Genomic DNA, 26,989 nt, shown 5'->3' with positions numbered 1-26,989 from the left:
AGGAGGCAGAAATTACTGGTGCTTGTTTGCCACTGAGTAGCTAGCCACCTTACCATCAGCGCTCTTCGTAATGTCTGGGTTATGTGACCGTGATGTCCTGGGGGTGGGAGGAAAGAAGCACTTTTTGGGATGAAATATGCCAGGCTTGGTTGCATATAAATAATTTTCTTCTAAAGCCCATCCATACAAAATCAATTTCTGAGCTATTTCAGGCTATGAGAAAGCCTGCTGTTCTGCAGAGATGTAGATCGTGTGTCGTAACACTCAGCTAATGTCTTCTTTCCCGGTGATTTGGTTCCTGTGAGGACACATCCTCAAGCCAATTTAGGTGCTGGAATGAAAAAATCAGTGGAGGCGTGAGGCTCTGTCTGCGTGCGATGCTGAATTTCCTGAAGAGTATGCAGAGGCTTACTGGCAAACAGGGCAGACAGGACTCGGTTAAATTGATCGTAGTGATCCGTAAACGTCACCTTGCCTGCCAGGTATTTACATAAGTAGAAATCGGAGTAAATATTTGTCTAAGGATAGACCCTACCATTATGCCAGATGATGTACAGCCTTAGGAGGAGCGGATGTCGCCTTGCAGTGTCACCTCCACGGTGTCAGTGGAGGCAAACATTTCTATTTACGTGCTAGTTCTTGTGGAAGCTTTTCAGTATTTTAAAATTGTTGGATCAGTTGGATGCGTTTATTGATTGATTGATTTATTCTTTCAATGCTGAGATCAGAGTTATTTGCCCTCTAGATTAAAAGCCAGCTTTTAAAACCAGAGTGAATTTATGGACTGTGGTGCATTTTAATTAGAGCGTTTAATTAGGAGAGGATTCACGAGAGTGGGTCTTGTTTTAAAATGATCAAAGATGCTAAATGAAAACAAAAGGGAAAGAAATTATGGAGAAGTATACAGGATCATTTATTTTGGGTATCGTCTCTACCCATCAAAGGAGATCACTTTCTGTTCTGTGCTTTTTGTTCCAAAAATAGCCAAGATGCTGTCTGATTTCAGCAGGTCGATGTCAGTCTCTCTTTGTAATTAACTATGAAAATAAATTGTGTGGCTGGGGGAGGAGGGAGGAGAGTGTCAGCAGCTGCTGAAGATAGTTCAGGTGTGTGAAATGGCTACTCCGTCTCATCGCCGTTTGCCCTGGAAATAAAGCTGTGCATTTCTCGGTTGTGTTGAATGTCCTTGTCATCTCCTCTGCCTCTTGCAGATGGGCATTTTGCATGTATGGCAGATTTCTCTTCTGAGACTTCTGCTCATCTCCTCTCTGAGCTGTATTAGCATCTCCTTGCTTTCGGTATCAAAGCAGTCAGTGTGGGCATCGTATTTTTTTCTGAAAGGCAGTGAGGGGAGCAAGGAATGGTTTTCTTAACAAACTGCTTCTGTCTGGCTGTCTCCAAGCAGCAAACCGTGCTAAGTGCTGATGCCAGGGTGAAAAACTACGCTGTGGGGCATCAAATGGCATAGGTTGGAGGGGATCTTAAAGATCATCTGGTTCCAACCCCCTGCCATAGGCTGGTTGCCCGCACCGGATCGGACTGCCCAGAATCCCATCCAACCTGGCCTTGAGTGCTTCCAGGGATGGGGCAGCCGTAAGGGTTTGGTCTCCTGATTCCTGTGCCTTCCCAGAGATTTCCCCAAAAGCTTAAAATCCAGCATCCCTTTGTGGACCTTAAAACACAGAGCCATATTTTTGATGTAGAGCAAGATCTGATGTCCTCAGGAAATGAAGTCACTGACTTCACCGCATCACCAGTTTCTGCCATGGAAACAGTTGGTGAATTAATGCAAGTTTTGCACAGGTTTAACAGCCATCCTCCTCTTCAGAGCAAGAGGTGGGAGGAACATTTTCTATTAAATTCAGAATTGTTGTCTTAAGTTATTAATTCCTTGCATCCTAATGCATTTATCTCTGGCTGCAGTGAGGAGTGGAGAGCTTTGAAATCTAGTTAGCTCAGAAGGATGCTTTCTGCACCAGGGAACAAAGAAAAAGCAGCGCTTTAGTAGGGTACGTGGATAGAAAGGCTGCTTTACAAACAGCATGCAGACTGCATGACAGAGCCTTGCTGCGGGGTGTGTGCGCAGATCCCTGCGTCCTTCAGGAGATGCAGTGTGTGGTATGGGTTCTGCCGAAATCCAGGTCTGTGCTTCATCCGGGCGAGGCCAGCACCACCAGCATATGTGGCCATGTGATTGAGATCCATCCTTTTTGGGACCTTTTCAGATTGCATTGTGTGGTTGGCCAGGCTTTCTAAAGCTGTTTCCATCTCCAGTTCCTTTGGCATGCTTTTGGCCAAGAAAACATCAAGCTGATGAAATTATAAACCAGAATTGTTCTATTTATGTTGGAGAAAAGGTGCAGTTTACATCTACAGGCTTTTTGCAAATCAGCTTACGCTGGCTTTTAGCAGTTGAAGTCAGCAGCTGTAGCAAGTTAGGGATGTTGAAATGGAGTCCAGCTTCAGAGCTTTGTGCTCTTCTGTCACAGCAGCCCACTGTTGGTGAACAGCAGATGTCCCCAAGTAGGTCTTCAGCGGGGCTGGAATGGGCATCTTGCTGCTGTACAAGGGTGGTTTGGGGCAGGGTGATTACCCTCAGGAGGAGATGGCTCCAAGCCCTGGCCAAGGTCTTGGTGCTGCATCCAGCCAAACTGCTTGCAGCAATAACAGGAAGGGCCCCACTGCCTCCAGCCTGTTCATGTCAAGCAACGCTGTATTGTGTGCTTGCTGCTTGCTGGAGACCAGGTCTCCTTGGCATGGGTTCCCAGGCTCTGCTTTTCTTCTGTCCTCTGGATTTAGAGGGGTGAAATGAGCTGTGGGGCCATGCTGGCCAGCAGGTTTGTTCACTTAAGGACTTTCTGCTGGTGTCAACTCAGGTCTGGATATTAGGAAAACCACCTTCTCCAAAAGAATAGTGATGCGCTGGCACAGGCTGCCCGGGGAGGTGGTGGGGTCACCGTCCCTGGAGGTGTTCCAGAGCCATGGGGATGTGGCACTGAGGGACGTGGTCAGTGGGTGTGATGGGGAGGGTTGGGCTGGGTGATCTCAGAGGTCTTTTCCAGTCTTAATGATTCTGTGGCTTTATGGCCAGGCTTTGATATATGCCAATCAGCCCAACGTCGCTCTGTCTGCAGGTGGGATCTGGGGAGTGTTTGGAGCATCCTTCTTAAGGTATGTGGCATCATGTGGGAAGGTGGTGGATTGTTTGGACAATCAGACAGCTGGAAAAGAGACTGTTACTGGGCACGTGTGTCCTCTTTGGAGTGGCTTGAAGGGTCTGTCGGGCCTCAAAGAGGGAAAGTTCTTTCTGAAGGCAGCTGCCTTGTCTATCTAGATGTGAATGATCCCAAAACCTCACCAAGATCTCAAGGTGAGCTCAGCTTCAGCGCCAGGGCCCTAAATGAGCACCAGCATGGCTGGAGGGGCCAAATCCCCAACCAGAAGCCCTTCACCTGGCCTGAGGACCAGAGCAGGCTCTTGCCTTCCTTTCTCTTCTGATCTCAGAGCCAATTTGGGCAGGACTGAACTCTCACTTCCCTCTGCTTTTCTTCTGGCACACTTGCCTGGAGTTGATGACTGTGTTGGGCAGGGGAATGGTTCTTCATACCTGTTGAATTATTTTTTCCGTATGAATAGTGTCCCTGATGGGCTCTGTACCTGTGTTTGAAGGGAATGGGCTAGCTGGGGTCTGGAAACAAGCATTTTTAAGGCAACAAGGAAAGATGTTTCAAATACGATTAATGGCAGCAGGTGTGCAACTTAAAACTTCTTTTTGTTGTTATTTGATCTTTCTCCTGCAAGCTCAGCAGCTGACTTCTGCAGAAGATAAACACATGGGAGGAGAATGGTGATGGGCTCCTTGGTCTTCAAAGGCAATTGAATGTTGAATGTCTGACTTGAAGGGGCCCAGACTTCATCAGGGGGGTATGCAGCTTTTTCTCAAAGCAGGCCCCATCTGAAGGTTCTCAGGTGGTTGCAAGTCACTTGGGCAAAATATTTCATGGTGGGGACTGCATGGAGCTGTGCTGGTCAAAGGCAACTCATATCAGGACTAAGCTCTGTCATCTGACAGAGTATTTGACAGTGTATTTACAGAGTACCTGTATTTAGATTGCATTTGCATTCAATGTTATTGCTTTAAAATAGCTTGAAAATAGAGCTGATGGTGTTAGAAGTTGATGGGAGGTTTGGGTCTTGGTGACCGTGAGGAGAGATTCTCTGTTCCGGGAGGTTTTGAGAAGGCGAAAGTGCTGGGATGTGTCAGTGGGATGTGTTTTCTTGGCACGCAGAAAAGCAGATGAGTCTGGCCACATGTATTTCTGTAGGACTCAACAGGCAATGGTTGGCTCCCTGAGGGCAGGGCCAGCTGCCAGCACCCAGAGGTGGCCTTGGGTGATGGTTGGTGTTCCTTTGAAGGACAAGGTGGCTGCCATGTGCTAAAGAAGGTGGCAGGAGGGGAGGGCAAAGCACAGACCGGAAGATCTGATTGTTCTCCTGACAGCAGGATGTCCATGAAGGCATGGACAGGCTGTCGTTCTTCCTTTCTGAAAGCAGTCCTCCCCTGTCCCAAGCTGCCCCGCTTTGTGGTGGTCCTCTCTTGTTTAGCCTGATTTGAAAAGGGATCTGAAAAGACTTGCCTCATCAAAACAATGTCTGAGCTCATCAGTGTGTGGATGGCACCCTGGAAATCATCTCAAAGGCCATTGAAAGACTTCTGGTTTGGATACTTCCACATGTGAGTACGGCAGAAGAGATCAATTTCACACTGAGAAAACTGGGGGAGCCCAAACACAGCAGAGCAATTCCTCATTCCCAGGTGCTTTAGGACACAGTGTGCACCTTCTTATAAAGGCAGACAAATTGCTGTAATTGCAGATGGGTTTATGGTTGCTGCAGTGTTCTCATGGGGGCTGCCTACAGCCTCTCCCCTGCTGACAACTGGCTGGGCTGTGGCATCCCAAGACCCACCACGCTCTTGGGGTGCATCCATGCATCAAAACCATCTTGAATTCAGTCACAGCTGAGGGACTGGGCAAAATTTAGAAAGAGATTCAGTGCAGGCTCTTGTTCCTAGTCCAAGGAGCATGGTGTCTGCTTCTGAAAACAGCCAGGGGCAAATTGTCTGGGATCCAAGGCGGAGGCAGAACAGCAGGGCTTCTAACTGGTGCCAGTGAACTTTTGATATCCTTACTGGCTGAATCCCACACTTTGAAGGCAAATCCTGGGGGGAAATTGCATCTATTACACAAGCAAGTGTTCTTTCAGAGGGATTCCTCTTGCTTGCTGTCTGCTGGCTAAAAGTTAGGTGTCTTTTTTCATTTGGTCCTCCAAGATCTGTTAGGGACTGGAGGGAGAGCAGTGCTGCCTGGGGGCAGTGCTAACTCAGTACTCTGGGGTACATGCTTTGAGTTATTTTCTTGTAGTTGGTAGAAGAGCCTTGTTCACCAGCTTAGACACTCAGTGGTTAGAAGATGAATCCCACCATCAGCTGTGTGAGTGGGTTGTGTGAAACCAGCTACTCCATTTTGCAGTGGATTTAGCTGTATTGGCATAAGCTTCCCATTGACAGGAGCCCTTCCCACTGGTTTGGCACCCTGAGACCGGAGGAGATGGCCCTGTTGCAGAAGGACTGTGAAGGCAAGTTACATTGATGGCTCCTATTTATGGATTGATTGTATGGTCTGTAAAAGACATGAGTATTAGTGTGAGTGAACCTCAAGAGCGCAGTCTTACAGAGGCATGGGAACGCGGTAGAAAATCTGAAGAAAGAAATGGACGACTTCTCTTTGAGAATATTTTTTTAATCTCCTAACATCTGTTACTCTGCCTTCTTGTCATTTCTCCCCAAAATTTGCACTTGTCATTAAAACCAGGAAAGAAGAATCCCAATATGCATATGACATTTTACAAAAGTGCTCTCTGTGCTCTTAAAATCCAACAATTTTGCTGCGCAGCGTTCGTCTGTAATCAATTAGAAGACTTCTGATCAGCAGAAGGTGGAGGTTCTGCTCCCTGGAGCTTAACACTCTGCACAAGGAGGTGGGATTGCCTGGCACTTCTCCTTTCACCTGAAAAAAAAAATGGGAACAGCAATGAATGAATGGATCAAAAAGCTCCATACTCACTTATTAACCCTGTTCCAACCCAATCTTGGTGTCATAGGGTGGTATTAAACCAGATGGCCCAACGGTGTATTTGGTTTCTTAGAAGGAAGGTTATAAACCTTTGTCTGAGATGCTTGGTGGTGGAGTCACCGTCTGTGGAGGTGTTCAAGAACTGTGGAGGTGCGGTACTGAGGGACATGATTTAGTGGGTAGTGTTGGTGGTAGGTGGATGGTTAGATCGGATGATCTTAGAGCTCTTTTCCAGCTTTAATGGTTCAATGATTCTGTGTTGATCCTGGTCCAACACAGTTTTTGGATCTGTACCTTCTGGGCCACCAAAATGCATCCCTTCCCTCCTTGACATTGGAAGAGCTGGCTCCTTAAGAAGCCAATAGAGTGGCTTTATGGTGATTGAGAGAAGCAGTGGAAACGTAATTGTGTCCGATGGCCTGAATGTTGCGATGTTTCCCTTCTTGGAAGGGGCAGGGGCATAAAAATTACAAATAAAAGGGACAAGGGCTTTCAAGAGGGTAATAGAGTGTAAGATTGAGTATTAAGCCTATCTCCAGCCATAATTAAACCTGCAGTTGGAGGGTCTGTCACATTGCTTCAGACCCTTGGAAAAAAAAAAAAAAACAACTCAGTTGCTAGCTTCATTAGTAATTAAATGTCCAATTACTGTATGTAATGTTTCTGCTTTGCTGAACTCCACAACTGCATTCATAAACAGCCCTAAGGAAGGCCTCTAATCTGTGCCATTGTTCTTCAAGTGGTTTGCACATGCAGAAAAAGAAAAGAAAAATCAGGCAGACATTTATAATATGGAAAGCAAAGGGGGAAGGGGTGGGAAGAGGAGGAAATCAAATCAGCATCTTCCACCTCCCTCCCCCCTGAGGCAGGATCTCTGCCAAGCCCACAGAGAAGCCCTCAGGCCCCTCGAGCATGCAAATGTAATTTTCTATCCAGACAACACACTTTTTTTTTTTTTTTAAATCCACCCCTACCCCCCAGAAAACCTCCTCAAATCCCTGAATGCACAACAGAAGCAAGAAGAAAATTACAATGAAAAGAGGAGAGATGGGAGGGGGAGGAAAGCAGCAAACCACAAACAGAAGGAGAGATGGAGGGAGAATTGAGATGAATATGCAGTGTCCAGAGTTTAAATAGACATAAAAGATAATGAAGGCTGGGGGGGGGGGGGGGGGAGGGGAGATTGTAATCAAACAAAATGATTTTGGTCCTCTTCAATCATCCCTGGTTTGCAGGCTGTCATTTTATACAAATTAGAGCGGGGGTAATTTTATGAATATTCACTCGGATTGAAATCACGTTCATTAAAGGGAAGGCACCCTTCTCGGGGCCCACTGTGCCGCTCGCTCTTCTTTTGTTTGCGCAGAACAACGGGAGAGCCACTTGTGCCACGGAGGAGATCTGAGCCCCCTCCCCTCCTCGCCCCTGTGCTGGGATCCTCCTACCCTTCGAGATGGCCGTGCTCTCGGGGTGGGATGCTCAGGGCCGCTCTGAGGGGCTGGCTGTGCGAGGAGCAGAGGCTGGAAATGCCCTCTTGGTCAAAGAAATAACCTGGGAATTGGCTCTTAGCCTCGGCTACAGGGGGGAACGACCCAAGTGCTCTAGCCTTTAATTTCCAAGCAAGCCTTTATTGAAGCAGTAATAGCTTGAAACCATTTGGGATGATATAATTGCCACATTTTTACTCTATTATTATTATTTTTCTTCAAGCCTGGCTGCTGAATTGAATTCTTCTTTCTGCTCAAGAGTCTGACCTAGGCCTGTGTTGCTTATGTCTGGCACCATGCTGGGGACAGTTCCTCTAATACGTAACCAATCAAAGATGCATTCAGCCCGTTGTGAGGAAACCGTGGATGATTATAAGGAGAGAGATCCGAGTCTTTTGCTGACTGCTCACACTTGCATATTATGAAATTTCTCTTAGAAGGGCAGACAAAGCCTTCCGAGCCCATATGTGGCGATGGCCTCGCTTGGATGTCTGGCTTTAACTGCCTCACAATGTCGGCCTCTGGTTTCTGAGAAAAGGCAAACGTATCCTATTGTAGCATGTCAAGTACTGAAACTCTGCCATTCAGCAGCTTTGCTGCTGCTGTAACACATCCTTGGGTTGTCACGGTAATGCGAGGAGATCACTTTCCTGCTTAGTAGCTGCCGGCGGGAGGAAGGCAGGGTTGACCTCAAGGAGAAATGAGCATTTAAAGGTTTGATTGCATTTCACCCCAGCAGTGGAATGGCTGTCCCTTGTCTAGTGCAGCTGGACTGCGCGTGAAGTTGGGGTGATTTGGTGTTGGGCTTGGTTATTACTGGTGGGGCTCACTGTAGATTTTAAGAAGACAAATTCAGGTCTGAGGAAGCCAATACCAACATAAGCTTTTCTATCTACTCAGCTTGGCTCTTATAGTAAAAACAACTAACTTAATCTAAACAAAGGAAACACTTTTTTTCCTGAATGTGGGAACATCACTGGAGCGGAGTGCACAAAAGAGGTTGCACATGTTGTGGCAGAAGCTTCCTTCTGGAATTGGAGTGACTGTAGCATATGTCTGCGCTGCGGAGGGTCCTGCCTTATCCAGATGATAAACCAAGCACAAAGGGTTGACAGATATTCCCCTGGGTTAGCCAGTGAGCCTGGCCTGAGCAAAGGTTAAGCCCAGTAGCATGAAAAGCATGAAAGACACTGAGGTCCTAGAGCATGTCCGAAGATGAGCAGCGGAGCTGTGAAGGGTCTGGAGCACAAGTCGTATGGAGAGCTGCTGAGGAAACTGGGATTGTTCAGTCTGGAGAAGAGGAGGCTCAGGAGGGACATCATTGCTCTCTGTAACCACCTGGAAGTAAGTTGTGGTGAGGTGGGGGTCAACCTCTTCTCCCAAGTGACAATGATAGGATGTGAGAGAATGGCTTTAAGTTGTGCCAGGGAGGTTCAGGTTGGATATTAGGAATGATTTCTTCTCAGAAAGAGCAGTGATGCACTGGTACAGGCTGCCCGGGGATGTGGTGGGGTCACCGTCCCTGGAGGTGTTCCAGAACCGTGGAGATGTGGCACTGAGGGACATGGTCAGTGGGCATGGTGGGGTGGGTTGAGTTTAGACTGGATGTAGTGACAGGAGAAGGAGAAATGGTTTTAGACTGGAAGAGGGTAGATTTAGACTAGATATTAGAAGGAAATTCTTTGCTGTGAGGAGTGGTGAGAACAGGTTGCCCAGAAAGGTTGTGGATGCCCCCTCCCTGGAAGCATTAAAGGCCAGGCTGGATGGGGCTGTGAGCAACCTGGTCTAGTGGGAGGTGTCCCTGCCTATAGCAGGAGGATTGGAACTAGGTGATCTTAAGGGTCCCTTCCAACCCAAACCTTTGTGATTCCATGGTTCTATGATCTTAGAGGTCTTTTCCAACCTTAATGATTCTGTGATTCTATGTCTGTACAAGACTGGGCTTTGGTAGAGCAAGACATTGGGCTCTGTCCCAAACACTGGTTGGTCATTGGGCCAGGACATCATCTCTTGTCTCTCTGCCTGCTGCTGGATGAAGATTTTGTTTTCCCTTCTTCTGCCTGTCCCAAACCTTCCCACTGAAGGTATGGCCCTGGTGGTGCGGTATTTATTCTGCAACCTGGTGTTCTTAATGGCCGGGCTGGTCAGGCCATTTTCATCATGAGGAGAGGCCATGCATATATTCCCAGTGGAAGCCACGACAGTATCTCTGCCTTAATTCAGTGCAGCCTCGTGTCCCAGTAGACCTTCAAGGCTCCCCTCTGATGTGGGAGACAGCCTGTGCTCTCCAGGGCTGTCAGGCCATGTGGCTCCCGGCTTTGTGCCCTTGCTGGGAGGCCCTGTCAGTTGTGTGTTCGGAAGCATCCTCAACTTCCTGCAGGCCTGATGGAGACAGTAGGGCTGCTTCTTTGTTTTTTATCCAAGGTTTTCCTGTTCTGGCAATGCTTTGTCTTTGAAACTCAGCCTAAGCCCCTATGGAGAGCCACCACTGAACTGTGAGGCAGTGGGGGTGGTGCTTAGGGAATGGCTGGGATCAGAGGCTTCCAGCAGCATGGGGGGCAAAGGAGTAGAGCTGGCTGTGGGCTTAAGAACCTGTAGAAGTGATTCTGTGCCTCTGCCCAGCCACTTTAAAGCCAATCTTAAGTTTCAATGAGATTTGGCACAGGAGCCCAAGTTTCAAAAAGCAATGCTGAGGCACCGAAATAGGGCATAACACATTAGGGAAGCCCCGATGGAAAGACAGAATGAGGTTTCCTTTGTCTTTGTTGTTTGGGTTGATACACGTGTGCCAAGGGGACCCTGAAGACCCCTGAAGCCTGGGCAAATTGGAACAAATTGGCACAGATAGGAAGAGAGGAAATGGCATTAAGTTGTGGCAGGGGAGGTTCAGGTTGGATATTAGGAACAATTTCTTCTCAGAAAGAGTGGTGATGCACTGGCACCGGCTGCCCAGGGAGGTGGTGGGGTCACTCTACCTGGAGGCGTTCAAGGAACGTGGAGATGCGGCACTGAGGGACATGGTCAGTGGGCATGGTGGAATGTGTTAGGGTTGGACTGGATGATCATCCAGTGATCTTATGATCTTAAAGGTCTTTTCCAACCATAATGACTGTATGATTCTAAAAGCTCTCCCATGTGCGGTGGGATCTCCAGAGACCCATGTGTGGGTATGCAACTGAGGATCTTTTAAAGGGGAGAAGACTATAAAGATTGACCCCGTAGGAATATGGGTGACTCTTAGATCTTGTTATGCTTGGGGTGTGTGTTGTCTAGCTCCTCTTGGGCTTTTGCGCCAAAAATAGTTGCCAGGATGGACTGGTTTTCTTCTAATTTGGATCCAGGGACCTTACAACTTCTGAAGTCTATTTGAACTTCTAGAGACTGTGATGAACCCTTTCTGACTGCTGTGGTGCAATTGGTGAGGGAACTTCATCCTGAGCCTGCAGGATCTAGGCTGAACTAGACTTGTCTAAAATGGAGTTGGACAGGGAGTTCCTGAGCTAAAGCAGAGGAGAAGAGTCTGTTGGTTAGATCTGTGCTGGGAAGCCTTTTTCTTCTCTCCAGGTAGGTGAGTAGAAATGTTCTTTTTTCACTCTTGAAGCTCACCCCTTAGAATCATAGAATCATTAAGGTTGGAAAAGACTTCTAAGATCAAGCCCAACCATCAACCCATCACCACCATGCCCACTAAAACATTAAAAACTATCTATTTTTAAACCTTAAAACAGTTCTGCTGTTCATATTCAGTGGGGACCATTTTCTGTGGCAGCTTCTTGGGTTTTGAATGGTTTCATCCCTCAGCGCCTCTTTGAGTGGAAAGTTTGAAGATGCGTCATCTTGCCTGAGCAGTGTGATAAACTGTAACGCAAATCTGAAGAGCCTTGGAAAAGGGCTGCACGAAATGCAGATGTGTAGGGGATTAGAAAACAGAACTGCACTACATCCAGCGATAAGTAAGGTCGAACTCAGCAGTTTCTGAGCCATTGCACCAGGGAGCAGCAGGAAATGATTGCTTTTTGGCTCCCAGCAGCAGGAGCAGAGGCAGAAAAGATATTTGTAGTGTTGGCTTGCAAGGCCTTGGGTGTAGTGCATGGCCACACCGGTCTGTAGCGTTATCCTGTAAGAACTGGTGGCAGCAGGGAAGGAAATTACATAGCAGCATGCTAATGTATTGTGGCTCTGATGTATTAGTACTCTGATTTATTCTCTCTCATCTCTCTTGGATTAATATAGACTCAAAATTTTGCAGGTTCCCCAAGGACTTGAGTTGCTCTCCTGTGGTTGAGGGTACCACACAACTTGAGTTTGTTCCTGGAGGGTCCATGTTGCTTTTGCAATACTGATCACCACCTGACTGAGCACCTTTGCAAGTTCTTTTATTCAGAAAGTAAGCATGCAAGAGTTCCTGCTGAATATTCAATCTCTGCAGCTCAGGGTTTCCTGTGCGGCACTTTTCCAGTGAGGTGACTTTAGAGCCGCCTTCTTCGGTTTGCTCATCTTAGTGGAGGAGCAAAACTGCTGTCAGTCCCTTGTGTGCTGCTGTAAGATCTGCTGATGTGTCCTGAGGCTAGAGATGCTTTCTGTTGCCGAGTAGTTCCCAGGGCACAGATTACGAGTGCTATTATTAAAAACAACAACAACAACAACAAACAAACAAAAAAAAAACCATGAAGTCAGATATCTTTATTTTTACTTTCTGTGTTTAGGTCTTTCATCGTTTGCCTCGTACTAACCCTGGAGCTCTGAGAGTTAGGCAAACTTCTGAATTTCCCTCTACCTCAGAATCTGTGCAAATTCGGGCCAAGGCAGTATTTTCCACTGGCACAACCGTATGAGACTTAAAGCTCTCCAGCTGCCTTTGACGTGGAGAGTAAGTGTGCAGAGCTGCCATCCAACTGCTGCTTGTTGATGGACCTGAGCAGCTTTCGGATCTGCTTTTTGCTTGCAATGAGCCTGCATTTCCATTGGTCTCAAGCAAGACCAGAGTTGGAGTCCTCTTGATTTTTTTTCCCTCCTAGCACCCACTAATTGCTGCTGTAACACGTGATGAGAACACGTCTAGAGTGTACAAAAGTGACCAAGTCCCGGGGCAATGCAGCTCTGTGAAATAAATTCATTGTAGGAGTAAAGCTGACAAAAGAGACTTCTGTGCTCTCTCTGGATCTTCTCTATCAATGAAAGTGTCTTCAGTGGGGGAGTGGAGACCCATCTCCTGAGTGCTACACAGTATGTCTTCTTGCTTTGGATGCTTAATGTGGGAGCAAATGAAGCAAACCTTACTGAATTCGTTCCTTAAGAATGAGGACATGGCTGGATCAGAGAAGTGGAGCACTGGCTTTGACTGGAGTTTAGTAGAGGTTCAGAGGTTGGCTTGTGCCTCGTGCTGGTCCTCCTGCATCCTGCTCGGTGGCATGTTGCTGGCAGACAGCAGCCCCTCTGCCTGAGTTGGGCAGTGCTGGGGGGCTGCCCTGTTGTGTTGGAGCCGTGTCAGAGTGCGAAGACCCATGTGCACCCCATCCTATTTCCACCTGATGTTCCCACCTAAATGGGAAGCCATGGTTGTGGGTCTCCTTTCCATTTTCCATTGCTGGATCTTTTGCTGTTTCTTTATCTTAACTTCCTTTCCAAAAATTATTCAAAGACATGAATGTTTTTGGGATGGACTGTGAAGGACTTGAGATAGAAAGCTATAAAACACCCATCAGCCACTCCATAAACGTCAGAGATGCTGAGCAGAAGCACGACTACTTGAGTTTAGCCAGTTCTGTATATCAAGTGATCCCTGCAGATTTATTAGATGTTTCAAAATGGATTTGAAATAACTGGATTTAGTGTTTCTGGCGATTCCTTGAACTGTTTTGTTTTTCAGCCAACTTGCATAAATGTGCCAGTCATGGGCTGCGGTGTATCAGCCAACTTAGCAAATGGCTTTATTTATAGCTGAAAGAGTGAAGCCAAGGAGTATAAATCCTAAAAAAAAATATAAACTGTATCGTGGAAATAATAAACTTCAAATTCGTGGAATTTCTAATGTTCCACTGATGGCTAAAAAATCTGTTTAATGGTCGCTGAGTGATATTTGGCTGCAAAGCAGAAACCCCAAAGTTGTCTTAACAGTGATATTTTTCAGTGTTTCTTTTTGTGCTGGCACTGAGTCTCTTTGCTGAATGATGGAAAGTTGACCTTCTCTGCTGTGTTTCTGCAGTGACCAGATAAGATTTCAGATCACAGCTTTGCTTTTTCTGTGGACGATCTATGGCTGTAGCACTAGTCTTGCTAGGTGTTGGGTTGTTTATATCAAGGATCGGTTGCGCGTCCAGCTGACATCAGGGGTGTGAAGGATGTTTAGTGCTGAAAGTGCATGGGAAGGAGCTGATGGTCAGCGGGTCTGAGAGCTTCCCATGCCTTCAAGGCTCAGCTGACCAGCTGAATAAGGTCCAGCCATGCCTTTGGAGATACCAGTATGTATTGGACCCAAAGGGGTAATAAGATCTGGACTGTTGAAGTGGCATAGAATCATAGAATTGTTAAGGTTGGAAAACACCTCTAAGATCATCCAGTCCAACTGTCCAATTATCACCAATATTGCCCACTGAACCATGTCCGTAAGTCCCACATCTCCATATTTCTTGAACACCTCTATGGGATGGTGACTCCACCACTTCCCTGGGCAGCCTGTGCCAGTGCCCAACCCCTCTTTCAGAGAAGGAATTTTTTCTAATATCCAACTTGAACCACCCTGGCACAGCTTGAGGCATCCTCGTGTCTCTATCGGTCTTGCTAATGCTAGTATATTTTTCAGCTGGTGACTGTTGCATTTTTTGCAGAGGTGGTTCATTAGGGCTTAGGGACCTGATCACACACTCTTTCCTTTTAGGTCAGCCTCTAGGTGGTGGTCAATTGCAGGCTCCCTCATGGCAGCTCGCTGCCGGGTGCCTCATGCTCCCCAGCGAGACCTCTCACCTCCACGCAGTCTCCCAGTGCTCCAAGGTCGTTCCTCTTGGTCGCTCAGCTGTGCTCATGCTTTGTCAGCCCAGACTGGCCTGGCATTTCATGCGTGCAGCTGCTACATCCCAGTCAAGAGATGGTCTCTGAAGACCTAGTTCTGTTATTTATTTATTTTTTTATTATTATTTATTTTAGGGCTGATTTCCACTAAGCACGTTTGCAGTTTCTCTGGGTTCCGGTGATTGACATTGTGTTTGAACACCGCATTCAAAGCTAATACTTCTTGCAGATGCTGAGATAAGTATCTGTAAATCTTTGCATTTACCATTATCCCCAATTTTCTTGTGCAGTGCCTGCTGTCACCGTATAAGGGTATTTATCCTGCACATAATCTGATTGGAAAACAAGGCTTTGAAACAGAAAGGAAAATACACATTTCAGGTGGTGTTAGAAATGTCAGTTGTGGATGCTTAAACAGTGCTGATTGCCTCCAGGCTTTGGGGCATTTGGGTTTTCAGCCCCCTATTGTTAGATCTAAAGCTGCTTATTGGAGTCCAAACAGGTTAGAAAGACATCTTGTTCTTCAGATCTTCAGAAGCCTGCCTCTCCCCCACCGCAGGGGATAGCCTTCTTACATCCAAGCAAGTTAAGTTTTAACCCTTGGCTTAGACAGCGCAGGGCCGAACAAAGAACCGCCGCTTTCAGATGGAGCAGAATAAAAAGCTATTATGAAATAATAATACTCTGTTCTTCCCCTCCAAGGATTTCCTAAGGACTTTACAAATATTAAGGCCTGGGCATTCACCCTTGTGACTGAGAGCTGGAGAAGTGGCTGTGTGTGGGCACTGGAAGGGCTGAACGTGGGACATAACCTCTCTGCTAGGTTGGTTTCAAGCTTTGAGGCCCCCTATGCCCTTCATCCCTACGTGGGGAATGGGAGAATCTGTAGGACAAGAGGTAATGGCTTTAAGTAGTGCCAGGGGAGGTTCCGTTTGGATATTAGGAACAATTTCTTCTTAGAATGGTGATGCGCTGGCACAGGCTGCCCAGGGAGGTGGTGGGGTCACCGTCCCTGGAGGTGTTCCAGAACCGTGGGGATGTGTCACTGAGGGATGTGGTCAGTGGGTGGGGTGGGTTGGGGTTGGACTGGATGATCATGGTGGTCTTTCCAATCTTAACAATTCTATGAATATGGGGGCAGGAGAATCCTCTTGGTTTGCTCCACTTTGTAGCTGCTTCTCAGCCTTGTTCCAGCTCCTTCAACACAGTCTTTGTCGAGTCTTAATTTGGGCTGGTAGCTGTGAGGTGGAGGATGCTCTGTGCAATCCCTCAAGCAGGGGAGAAGGAAAGCTTTTAGCATGCATTTAGATACCGCTGAGGGGGTGGAAATCCAGTTGATGTTTCCTGGGCTCTGCTTTTATTCTGCCTCTGCTGCTGTAGAGCAGCCATCCCAGCATTGCATGGGCGATGGAGTGGGATCAAGGTGTCTTTGTATGGAGTCTGGTTCTTGGGTTCTTGCAGCCCTGCAGTGAGAGGAGAGGTGGAGGAGCAGGAGGTTTTCCACTTCGTAACTGAGCAAGTTAGACCCCATCTCCAGTTAAAGATGGGAATTCCTCTTATCAGTGAACCTTTCTCCTTCTTCCATCCTTTCCTGCCTTGATGTTCCTCAAAGGCTGTTTCAGGTTGTGAATTTTTCTTTTCCCCCTTTCCTTTTACATTGTTCCTTACAACCAGCGCTCCTGGGGATGCTGTGGGCTCTGCTCAGTGCCTGGCACATTCTGCCCAGTATGGGACTGGCAGTGGCTGGCAATGAGTGTTGGCTTAATGCTGGTGTTTCCACAGATACGGGTGCCACCTCCATGCAAGTGTGCGGCCCCACTTTGCCCGCGATCACCTCTCTCAAACAGTGGATGGATCAGATGCTGTTTGTTTCTTCAAACAGTTACAGTGAGTCTCTTCCCCTTGCAGGGACAATTAGTTTCTTTCCTTTGCAAGAAGTCGGGATGGGATTGGCTGACCTCTCTTGGTGGAAGGGTGCCCCGCGTCTCTTGTGTCCTTGGGAGAAGCTGCAGTGTGGACTGTTTATGGCTTTTCCTTTCAACAGAGTAACGCTGGCTTTGTTTTCTACATTTAGTTTGCATCTAAGACCTGAACACAGCTCATGCTGTGCCCCTGATCCAGTGTTTAAAGCTTTGCTGTGATTTAAGTTTGGCCTGGGCCCTGCAGGGTTTAGCTTAATTTTTAAAGCTCTCTATGTGAATAATTCCTCGCTGAATGCAGATCGCAAGAGGGGATATTGATTTAAAGCTTTAAAGCTGGTGGTTATGGATTAAAAAAAAAAAGAAGAAGGAAGAAGGAGATTTGCTGTAGTCAGAGCTGGTTGCCTAAATGTTAGTCTCTTACAGACAGGCTTTTCCTGAGCTGGATATGGGAGCAGCAAGGGAGCCTGATAAATTTTGGCTTTAAATTGTTGGCTGCTGTGAATTAGCCCCGGGGCAGGCTCGGTGGTAATGAGTGTTTGCTGTGAGTCCTTGGCCTGGGCGAGGAAGTCCATGGCCATGGGGCTGCTGCAGCTGACCTGAGCCCTTCCCCATATGGGGTCTGTGAGGGGTGGGGATGTGCTGGGCTGGGGGCTGGTTGGGGGTGGTGGTGGGGAAAGGGATCTTTGGTAGAAGAGATGCTAGAGAAAACAAAGAGAATTAAAAGCAGGCAGTACGTCCAGAGAGCAGGCAGGGCGCTGAGGTCACTAATGCTAGTTATTTGGATTTCAAAGAGGATCCTATTAACCACTGTTGCAGAGAGCCATTAATCAGTGGGGCGGGAGGCGGGAAGGGGCAGTGTCTGGGGAGCTTGGGCTGGCCGGAGAAATCAGTTTCCAATGTCCTTGATGTCCTGCCGGGCTGGCCCGCTGCAGGGCTTCCTGCACAATGATGCATTTGTCTAGTACGAGACGGCTCCAGCCAGGGGCAGCAGTGTGATGGGGAGCGCCAAGCCCCTCTGCTCTTGTCCATGCCGACCCCTCGGCTTTGCTTTGCAAAATCCCATTCTGCTGTTGCTGGCCTGACGTGGGCAGAAAAGCACCTTATTCCCTCTGGTGTGCGCCCTGATGAATGTTTACTGCTGTCCTTCCACAGGCACTGAATGGGGTTTGAAAGAGAGTTTGTGCAAAAAACAGCATTTCCAGGTGTGACTCTTTCTGATCCCTTGGCCCTAACTTCTGGCCGGCATTTTGCTCCAATTGGGAGCTTCCATATGTGCCCAGGAACTACTTCCAAATGGGATTTAAGTGCGGGACCTGAAGTCACACTGCAGTTTTGTAAGAGCAGGACTTCTCCAGCAGCCTTATTTTCTAAGCCTGGTGCTAGGACCGCATTTAGAAACCTTTGAAAGAAGCCTCTGGCTGTTGGGAAGAGACAGTTGCTGTAGGAAGATGCCATAAATAATGCAGAAAGAGATTTGTGAGTTGTTGGGAGTTGGGGTCAGAGAAGGATTGCTTAGATAAGATGAAGATGTGGACACGATAGTGGAATCTGGAACAAAACTGGTTTGGCAGTTTTTCCCCAGGAAAAGGGGTTGAAACCTCCTTGCTTGCGATATTTAATTTTTTGCCAAAAATTAGTTATCTGGGATTTGATCTGACACTTGGCTTATTTAAATACTGCCATTAGGAGGAAGGCATTTACCAACAATGGTTGTACCTGGACTCCCCAAACCCCAGTAATTTCTTCTTTTGTGTTTGGATTTAGCCCCCTAGTCACACCCATACAAGCTGATAGGCAGAGCCTTGCAAAAAGAGTGATAAAAACGGTCCTGTGCACAAGTAATGGCCATCACTGTGAGAAACCTGATGAGATCAGCAAGATCAAGCCTCCAGCTGGACTGAGAATGCTTAAAATCCCTAATTGTCTGGCTTTTTGTCTGTGGGATGAATTTATAAGAAAAAGGAGAACCCAACCTACTATTTCGACACCCCTGGAATTCATGAGTGCTGGGTTTCAGAGCTTCCCTGTCTTGTTTTGGCTACGTCCTTGGAATGGAAAGCTGGAGATTAGTGTGGTGGGCCTGGGGTCATCTCGCCGCAGAATATATCGTCTCAGACACACAAGACCTTTTTCTTCATTGCCACCAGAAGGGCCGTCTGTTGGAGCCTTTGCTTTGCTCCCTGGCTGAGAGCGGCGTTAATCATGGGACTGGAATTCGTGACTTAACCAAAGAGGCGTTTTAATGCTTTTCCTGTAATCGATCAGCGGGGCTGGGAGCCATGCTCCCGGTAGCCTTGTCACACTGACCTCTTGGGTTCCTGTGCTCCTCCGTGCCTCCCAGCCTTCCCTCGTGCCTCTGCTCCCTTCTGATGGGATGGGCAGAAAGGGTCTTTGTGTGCACCCTGCAAAGGGCTCCTCTGTCTCTTTCCCAATCTGTCCCGGCAGAACAAAAAAAGCTCTTGAAGCAGAACTTGCTATTTATATTTCTAGCTCTGAGACTCCTCAGCTGCATTATTAATGAAGCGTTTACCAATTAAGATGGATGAGTCTGCTCTTGAGGGTGTTTGTTAAGGTGAGGTGCCTCATTAGCATATCTGATAGATACGGTGCCAGGTGCTGATTAAAACCTCGTGCCCTCCCCTGGGGCAGAAGTCAGAGGAAGCATGGTAGAGAAAGTTGGTGTGTTTCCTGGCTTGGGAAGCAGGAAGATGAGCTCAGCATCCCTCCCCAGAGGCACATCCCGGACCTGAAACAGGCACAGGGAGGAAATTAATCAACTTGGATCAGAAATTCCAATAGCTGAAGCGATGCAAGTGTGATTAATGCCTCCTGAATGCCAAAGGTGGAGCGACACTGATTCTGTCTTCTTGCAAAGCTCGCAGTCCATCGCGCAGGCAGTTTGCTTCTGATGTTGACCCTATGGATTTTGGAGGGCTGGAACTGAAGCTTGTCCACATTACAGCGTTTCGGCAGCTTGCTAAATTAGGTTTGCAGGCAACATGGTGCTGCGAGGTACAGTCAGCCCACATATGAAACCAATTTCCCTCTGAAATGGCACTAAGGAGGGCAACCAGGAGTGAAGGAGATCATCTTTAGGTCTCTCGTGACCTACAAGAGTTGGAGAGGGATTATTCGCTTTCCATATTTATTATAATATGGTAAAGGAACTATACTGTAGACTGGTAGAATGTAGAATGGTCCACATCTGAAGAGCATCTTAAAATAAACTCCATGCATACATATGTGTTTATAATTGTATGGATATAAAAATATATATTTACTGAATACATGTACTTTGTTTCTCCATCTGCTAAATATAGTCACGTAGGAGATTTGTATAGGAAATGTAATTTTCCCCTGAATTATCCTGCTGTCAGTCTGTTCCAATTTCAGCGTCTGCACAGGCGAGGGGTGAGCTGCAATGGGTGCTGTCGTGCTGCCGAGCAGGGGTCTGGAAGCACTTTGCTTAGGGATGAGGATCACTGGAGGCGGGGCTGGTGGCACCATCTATTATTAAGGTTTGCCCAGCAGTTCTCAAGATAAGACCCTGTTTTCAGTTTTGCTTGTAATTTTGTCAGGGTTTTAACCATCCGTGCTCTCAATTTCCATGCTGGATGTCTGCCTCAAACTGTTTTATTTTAGGGAAAGATGAGTGTAAAATGGTCCTGCTGTTTTGGAGAGCAGGCACAAAGAAGAATGTTGGTTTTGCCCTACTGAAAAGGTCTGAGGAGCTTTTCTTGGAGCTTGCCGCGAAGCTTAGTGCAAGAGCAAGGGGGAGGGGGTGCCCGCTTTGCGAGAGCTGCCTCTGCCATCCCTCTGAAAACGTGGCCAAACCGATGAAAAGTTGGAATTTGCATTTGCTCAGCAGAGCCTTGTTTGATTCCAGCAGCTGGTGATTACCAGAGCAGCTTCACAATGGATACAGCTCTATCCCACACTGCTCCCCAGGGAGGCAGGGCTGGATGCTGGCCGTCCCTGTGTGCTGTGGAATCACAGAATCGTGGGATCATTAAGGTTGGAAAAGACCTCTGAGATCACCCAGTCCAACCCCACCCCACCATGCCACTGACCATGTCCCTCAGTGCCACATCCCCACGGCTCTTGAACGCCTCCAGGGATGGTGACTCCACCACCTCCCTAGGCAGCCTGTGCCAGTGCAGCACCCACTCTTTCTGAGAAGAAATTGTTCCTCTTATGCAACTATGGGGCTGGCTGCACCAGAACAGCTCTGAGATAGCTGCTGGGGAGCAGGGATCCTGTCTCTAATCCCAGTGGGAGTGGGACTAGCAGGGAGCACAGAAAAAATTGAGGTGACCAGAACAAGGGAAGGGGTTTGGACAGAGTAGGAAAGAACTTCTGGAGCAGAAGAGCATGACATTGTGTAATACCAATGCACCAGCTCAGTTTGTGTCACCCCAGTATTTCTTGTGTGTGCCTTGAGGACTGGCCCTTTGCTGGCCACTGTTCCTCCATTGCAGCGTGGGTCTATGGAGACGCTGGCGCCGCATTTGAGAGGTCGGCACAGGGTTTCTCTGAAGAGTGCCTGAAATGTGGCCGTTGCTAAAAGTTGTTTTTACAGCAACCACAAGCACTTAAAAGAAGGATCATTCCTCTTTCAAGCTCCAGCTCAAATAGTTACTTTAACATAAATATACTTCGGTAGCGTCTGCAGTTGGGCCCGGCTGCAGAGCCAGGAGTCTGCCTTGTGAAAAGTGTCACAGTGATAGTTTGTTTTTGTTCATTTTTGGAGTGTTTTGTTGAGAAGGAAGGAGCCAGACAGCCAGCAGAGCTGTCCCTGGGTAGGATCTGGGATGGGAGAACCCTCGGTTCCTGTTTCCGCTCTGCCTGGCTTGGAGCAGGAATTTGGAGAGCACTAAGAAACCAGTCACCAGCAGCACGGCTCCGGACAAGAGACTGTTCAAGATGATGCTGTCTCTTTGCTGTTTATTCCTGTCTGCTCATCTGGGACCCAGTCACTGATGGATGTGAGGGCTTCTCGTTCCCTTCTCCAGCAGACTGAAAGCATTAGCTAGATGATTTTTAAGGTCTCTTTCAACCCAAGACGTTCTGAAGGGCCCAAGCCTTGTGCTTCCAGTTGTACTGGTTGGCACAGGCTGCCCACAGAGGTGGTGGGGTCATTGTACCTGGCGGTGTTCGAGAGTCGTGGGGATGTGGCACTGAGGGACATGGTCAGTGGGCATGGTGGGGTGGGGTTGGACTGGGTTATCACAGTGGTCTCTTCCAACTTCAACATGTTGCTCCTATGTTTGGGACATGCCTTGTTCCTCGAAGATACGATTAACAGAGGGAGCAGGAAAGAGAGTTTGTGGAGAAATGCCTGTGTGAAGTGGGACCGCTCAGTGGTCCTCCAGTGCTCCGTTGGGGAGCCAAGTGGCTGGCATGCCTGCCGATGGCTTTGAGAAGGATTCCTTCTAAGCCTTTGAGGAACGTTTCCTCTAATTCCAGAACTGAATTTTTATTCTGCTGTATGAAAATGCTACCAATGAAAATAGACAAGCTCTCTGGGTCAATTCCACATGCCCTTAGTGAGGCAGAAGTGTTTATTTTTTATGGGCCAATTTTTGTAGTCTACCAGAACGTCTTGTACTGTCTAATGCTGCATGGAGCAATAGCTCTGCAGAGTGTGTTTAATAAGAGCAATGTGCTCTAAGGGATATTCAAATCAGAGTTACTTTCCTCGCATGTACGCTCTCGGTAGCGTATGTTATAAAACATCTGGGTCCAAAATCACATTAAAGAAATCAAACAGCCAAGTCAACCTGAAAGCCTCCCCCTGCGTTGTAGCAGGGCTTTTCTTGGGGAATCGCCACATGCAGCCGTTTCCTCTGCTGCGAGGACCTGAGCAGATGGCCAGCATTCTCTCTTTCCCTCTTCCCCAGAATCTGCAAGTCAGAAGTAAAATCAGCTTTGAGTTTTCCTTAGTGTGTGGAAATGCAAGTCAGAAAGGAGGAACTCTGGAGGTGGTTCCTTGGCTCTCCTGGCTTCGCTCTGCCCTTCTGCTGCAGTTCCTGGCTTTCCCTCCCATGTCTGGACCATGAGTTGCTGGTGATGCTGGAGTGGGTGTTGTGTGGGCACGGGTGGTGGCAGCTCCATCCCTGCAGCCTGGGCCCATTGTCGTGCTGCAGGACTGCTCTGCTTTGGTACATTTGCCAATAATGGCACCAAAGGCTGCAACAAGGTAGTTTGGGTGTATTTACTTATCTTATTTGCCCTCAAAGAAGCTAGAAAGGGTGAACTGACCAGAGAAAACATGTCCCCAGAATGCATTTTGTCCGGCTCAGACGCTGCATGCTGAAGCTGAATTCATCAATGTGGACAGCAGCGGTGCGGGCTGTGCTGAGTCTGTGCTTTACCTGGCACAGCCCAGGGCTCTCTCCAGGAGCTGCATGGTTGAATAACACTTGAAGGAGAAAATGTTTGTGTGGCTCCCCAGCGCTGGATCCCCTGTTCTGAACAAGCCTTGCAGTTGTCTTTATGTTTTGTATGTCTGTCTGCAGCACGAGAGTGATAATTAATGCAGAATTGCTCTCCTGGGTTCTGGCAAAGCCAATACTAATTTTCCAAAGTCAGCTCAGTAGTATTGAAAGCACAGTTTTAGGCAGAGCTATGGGTCGACTGTTTCTCCATTTGGCTCCTGCTTCTTTGATTGTCAAAAATCACTTTAAGCTTTTCAGTCAGCATTAAAGGGGAAGCATCAATCTGAAACAGCGATGTCCTGGACATTAGATGATTACATTTTCCAAAAAATTGTCTCAGTTTGACCTTGGAGGAAGGGGACAGCCAGCATCAGATTTATATATTTTTAATGCAGCTTTTAATTTTTAACTTCTTTCAAACAGGCTTTTTTTTTTTTTTCCTTTGTAGATCTTTCTTTCCATAGTGTTTTGCATTCCTCTGCTTTGTAAAGGCACCAGTCATTTCCTAACAAGCCAAACAATTCCAGCCTGCGTCTTAAAATACCCGTGTGGGGCCCAGAAGGGGCATTCTCCCAGTCTTGTACTTGGGGAAAACAAAGCCCAAGGAGGGCAAGAGCTTAGTTTCAGAGGTGCCACACAGCCATGATCCTCATTACAAGCAATGGAAACTGCAGTTTTTGGCAGCGTGAAGCTGTGCTTCTGTCTCATCCATCCCATAGTATTTTGCCAGGAAAACGTCTTGAAGGAGCAGTGGGGGACAGTGGAACCATGAGTTGAAGACCATGTCCACAGTGGTTGTAGCTCCATGTAGATGGACTGGATGGATGGATCGATGGGGCCAGTGGGAGGAGGCCCTGTCCCTGAGCATCTTGTGCTGAATTGGGGATGGGGAGATGGGTTTTTAGTGTTTTTGTGTTGTTTTTTCTATTTGGAGGGGGCCCAGGCAGTTTGACAGAGCTGAGACCACACAATGGTTGGTGGTTTCATATGTGTCTCTGGAGCAGAGGGTGTGCGATGAGATGTATAAGATTTGCATGCCTGTGCTCTGGCTTGATGTGGTCTCACTGAGTGAATCAAAGCTTTTGCTTTGAAGCCCGTGGAGGGGGAAGGGAAAGCCTTTGTTCTGGTGTTTGGAGAGTGCTGGAAATCCTTGAGCCCAGAAGACTACACCCTTCATTACCCTCTGGGTTATTGGCCCCAGATTGGAAGTATGGCTCTGTCATGTGAAGTATTTGATTATTTATACAGTTAATGTTTAACAGAGGCAGAGTATTAGAATTAAACAGGGGACAAGCATCCAACTTTGCATGGTTAAGGGCTAATAAAACTTGTCTGATCCAGTGCTGTCCTTTCACCAGAGGGGATTTTTTTCATTAGCTTTTGAGTGTTAAAAAGAGATCTCCTGTATTCGAGGCAGATGGATCTGTTGGCATCAGACAAAGTGAACGTGCAAAAGTGTCGGTGGCTGGCTTCAATATCCACTCAGCGCAGATGGGGGCTGCTGAAAATTTAAAGGTGAGTTTAATTGATGTCTGAAGTGGAAGTTCAACAGCCTCTGCCTTTGAGATGATAGGAAGTTCACAGCTCGCAGTAGTCTTTGGTTTTAATTTCTTTTGAGTTTAGTTTTGTTTAGTCAATTTAATGAGCCTAATGGTGTTGCCCCCAGAATGCTCCATACCAGTTGCCCCAGTCCAGTAAAATCTCCCTGTGGCCCAAACCTCTCGACATTGAACTTAGTGGTTATGTGATTGGAGATGGTGAGGATGCTGAAATTGCCATGACTTCATCGAGGAGAGGACAGGATAAGGGCTTTATTGCATCCTAGAGGTCTCTGAAGAGTAGAAGGGTTATGGTTGTCCAGAGTTGCTGTCGCTCACTGAAAAAGCAGGTTGAGCTATAGGAAACCCCCTGGACTGAAGGCAGCCGTGGCTGTGAACTCACCACTTGTATCTTAGGTGTCCTGATTGTCTGCTGTGTGTTTCCTTTTCCTCTTATCTCCCAAACACTCCTGCCCGCACAAATGCTGAGTGTACAGTGAACGTAATTTGCTGCTGCCTTGGCTCTGTGTACTGATATAGCTGATAACTTGCATTGTGCTGGCAACAGCCATTTAAATCCTTTCTTTACGGCTGGAGAAACAAGAGGGGATCTATGAAAGCACGGCTGTCACATGGCTGTAAGATCCTTTGCAAATGTGCATCATGAGGGCAATGGGAACTCTGCTGCTCATCGTGCTTCAGACCACTTCTCACTGCAGAGGATGGAGGAAGCAGTGCTGAAGAGCTTCGTGCCACCAGTGAGGTGGTTCCACCTACGTCACCTCCTTGTTGGGCGGAGGGAGAGAGTGAGCTGTTGGTCTCTTTGTCCATCAAGAGTTTGTCTCTAGGCTTAATGGAAAGGCCTCTTCATGTGTTCATGGCTAAGATGAACTTAATTTCATATTCTAAATATCTGTTTTTAGATGCATTTCGCCTATTAGGTCCCAGATTTGGTACATCCTCCCCTCAAAGACGGACGAGCGCTCGAGCTGCCTCAGCAGCAGTGACGTTTCTATCTCCTGCAGAGGAAACGCGTGGTGCGGAAATTGGCTCCTGGGGAGCCAGCAAGTGGGAAGTGTCATCCAGCGTGGAAGTATTTATTTTTTAAAGACAAGTGGCAACCTCCTGTCCCTCTGCTGCCCCCTGCGCTCCTGGTCTATTTCAGATTTTAATACGTTTCTTGTTTATCTGGAGGAAGAAAATTAATAATAGCAATTGCTCTTTAGAGAGTGAGGCTGCTGAGGGCTGGAGTCGTTTTAATTTGACATCTGCCTGTTGTCTTGGGCATGCTGTGGGATGCAAGCTTCGCTCTAGCTTCGCACTGAAGCTTTGCAGTGCTTTGCAGCAGCAGTTCTGTGCTTCTGATACTGGGAATAAGGCCCTGAGGGAGGTGGAGGGACACAAAGCAGCTCAGGGAGGATGGGCACCCATGCGTATAGATGAGTCTGGTCAGTCCTGATGTCCCCTGCACTGGGGGAATGCCAGAGCCACCCAAGGGCTGGATGAGCACAGGTGAGGAGGAGGAGCTGCTCCCTGCAACCTCTGGCTTCCTTTGCTTTCACTGAGGTGAAAAAGCCCCAAAAGGAGAACACCTCACTGCCCCATGCACACCAGGTGGGTGTGTAGGTGTCAACTGGTAAAACACGACAGCTCCCTGTGCATGCAAGCACGCAGTGTCGAGTCTTGCAAGTAGGTCTCTGAGCAAGAACGCTCACAGCAGTTGGCACAAGAAGACGTTTAGCTGGGCTGGTTCAGGGCTCTTGGGCAAAGCGATTCCAGATGAGTATCTTCCAGAGGTGCATTGCTGTCAGGTGCAGGGTGCTGGCAGGTCTCAGCCCTCCCTGTACACCAGAAACACACTTCCAGCATCACTGGATCTGGAGCCATGCCAGATTTGCAGGCTGCCCAGAGCTGGGCACATTCCAGGTGTAGCAAAATACAGCGTGAGCTTCTCTAGCAAATCACAGAACAGCTGAACCCAAGCACTGGGAAGCGTTAAGCCATGTCAAGAACCATCAGATCTGCTTAAAAGGTTAGGAGCTTTGGGAAGGAAATTGAGTTTCATTTCTGCACCTTTCTTTGTGATTTCAAGCTCATTCTCATGTCTCCTTGAAGTGCCCGTGCCAGCCAGTCGCAAAGCTCCAGAACTTGGAGATTTAAAGACAGTAGGGTGTCAGCACTGAGCCAGGAGCATCTCCCCTTGCTCCCACTGCGGCTGCCTGGAGCCATGGCTTGCCTGTGGCATCCTCACTGCTCTGACTATCATAGAGCGCACATTGGGTTTTTTTCGCCTCAAATGTTTCAGTCATCTTTGTACTGGGGCTGTCATCCTGCCAGGTGCTGAGATGGCACCTCTACCTCTCAGAGGAGAAAATGGCCTCTTCGATCTCCTGGCTGCTCCTCATCTGCAAAAACAAAGTGTGAGGGTATTTAATGCCTGGCGCGGCAGTGCAGTGAGCTGTC

At 47.7% G+C, this 26,989-nt stretch overlaps 1 protein-coding gene across 4 annotated transcripts in view; it reads left to right on the top strand.

Annotated features, from left to right (window-relative positions):
- Positions 1 to 26,989, top strand: part of ZSWIM5 (zinc finger SWIM-type containing 5) — an 82,644-nt gene that overhangs the window by 21,431 nt on the left and 34,224 nt on the right. Inside the window, exon 1 of one of the 4 annotated variants that reach the window (XM_021404975.1) lies at positions 16,319 to 16,516. The exons of 2 other annotated variants lie outside the window; for them this stretch is intronic. In XM_021404975.1, coding sequence (XP_021260650.1) covers positions 16,357 to 16,516 — 160 coding nt within the window. In that variant the 5' untranslated portion in view covers positions 16,319 to 16,356. Of the gene's footprint in view, positions 1 to 16,318; positions 16,517 to 24,313; positions 24,504 to 26,989 lie in introns of those variants that run through there. One more of the 4 variants, XM_021404978.1, reaches the window with a different exon arrangement.

The sequence above is a fragment of the Numida meleagris genome, chromosome 7 (assembly GCF_002078875.1).
Source record: "Numida meleagris isolate 19003 breed g44 Domestic line chromosome 7, NumMel1.0, whole genome shotgun sequence".
NCBI lineage: Eukaryota > Metazoa > Chordata > Aves > Galliformes > Numididae > Numida > Numida meleagris.
This window is presented reverse-complemented; position numbering and strand designations above follow the sequence as displayed.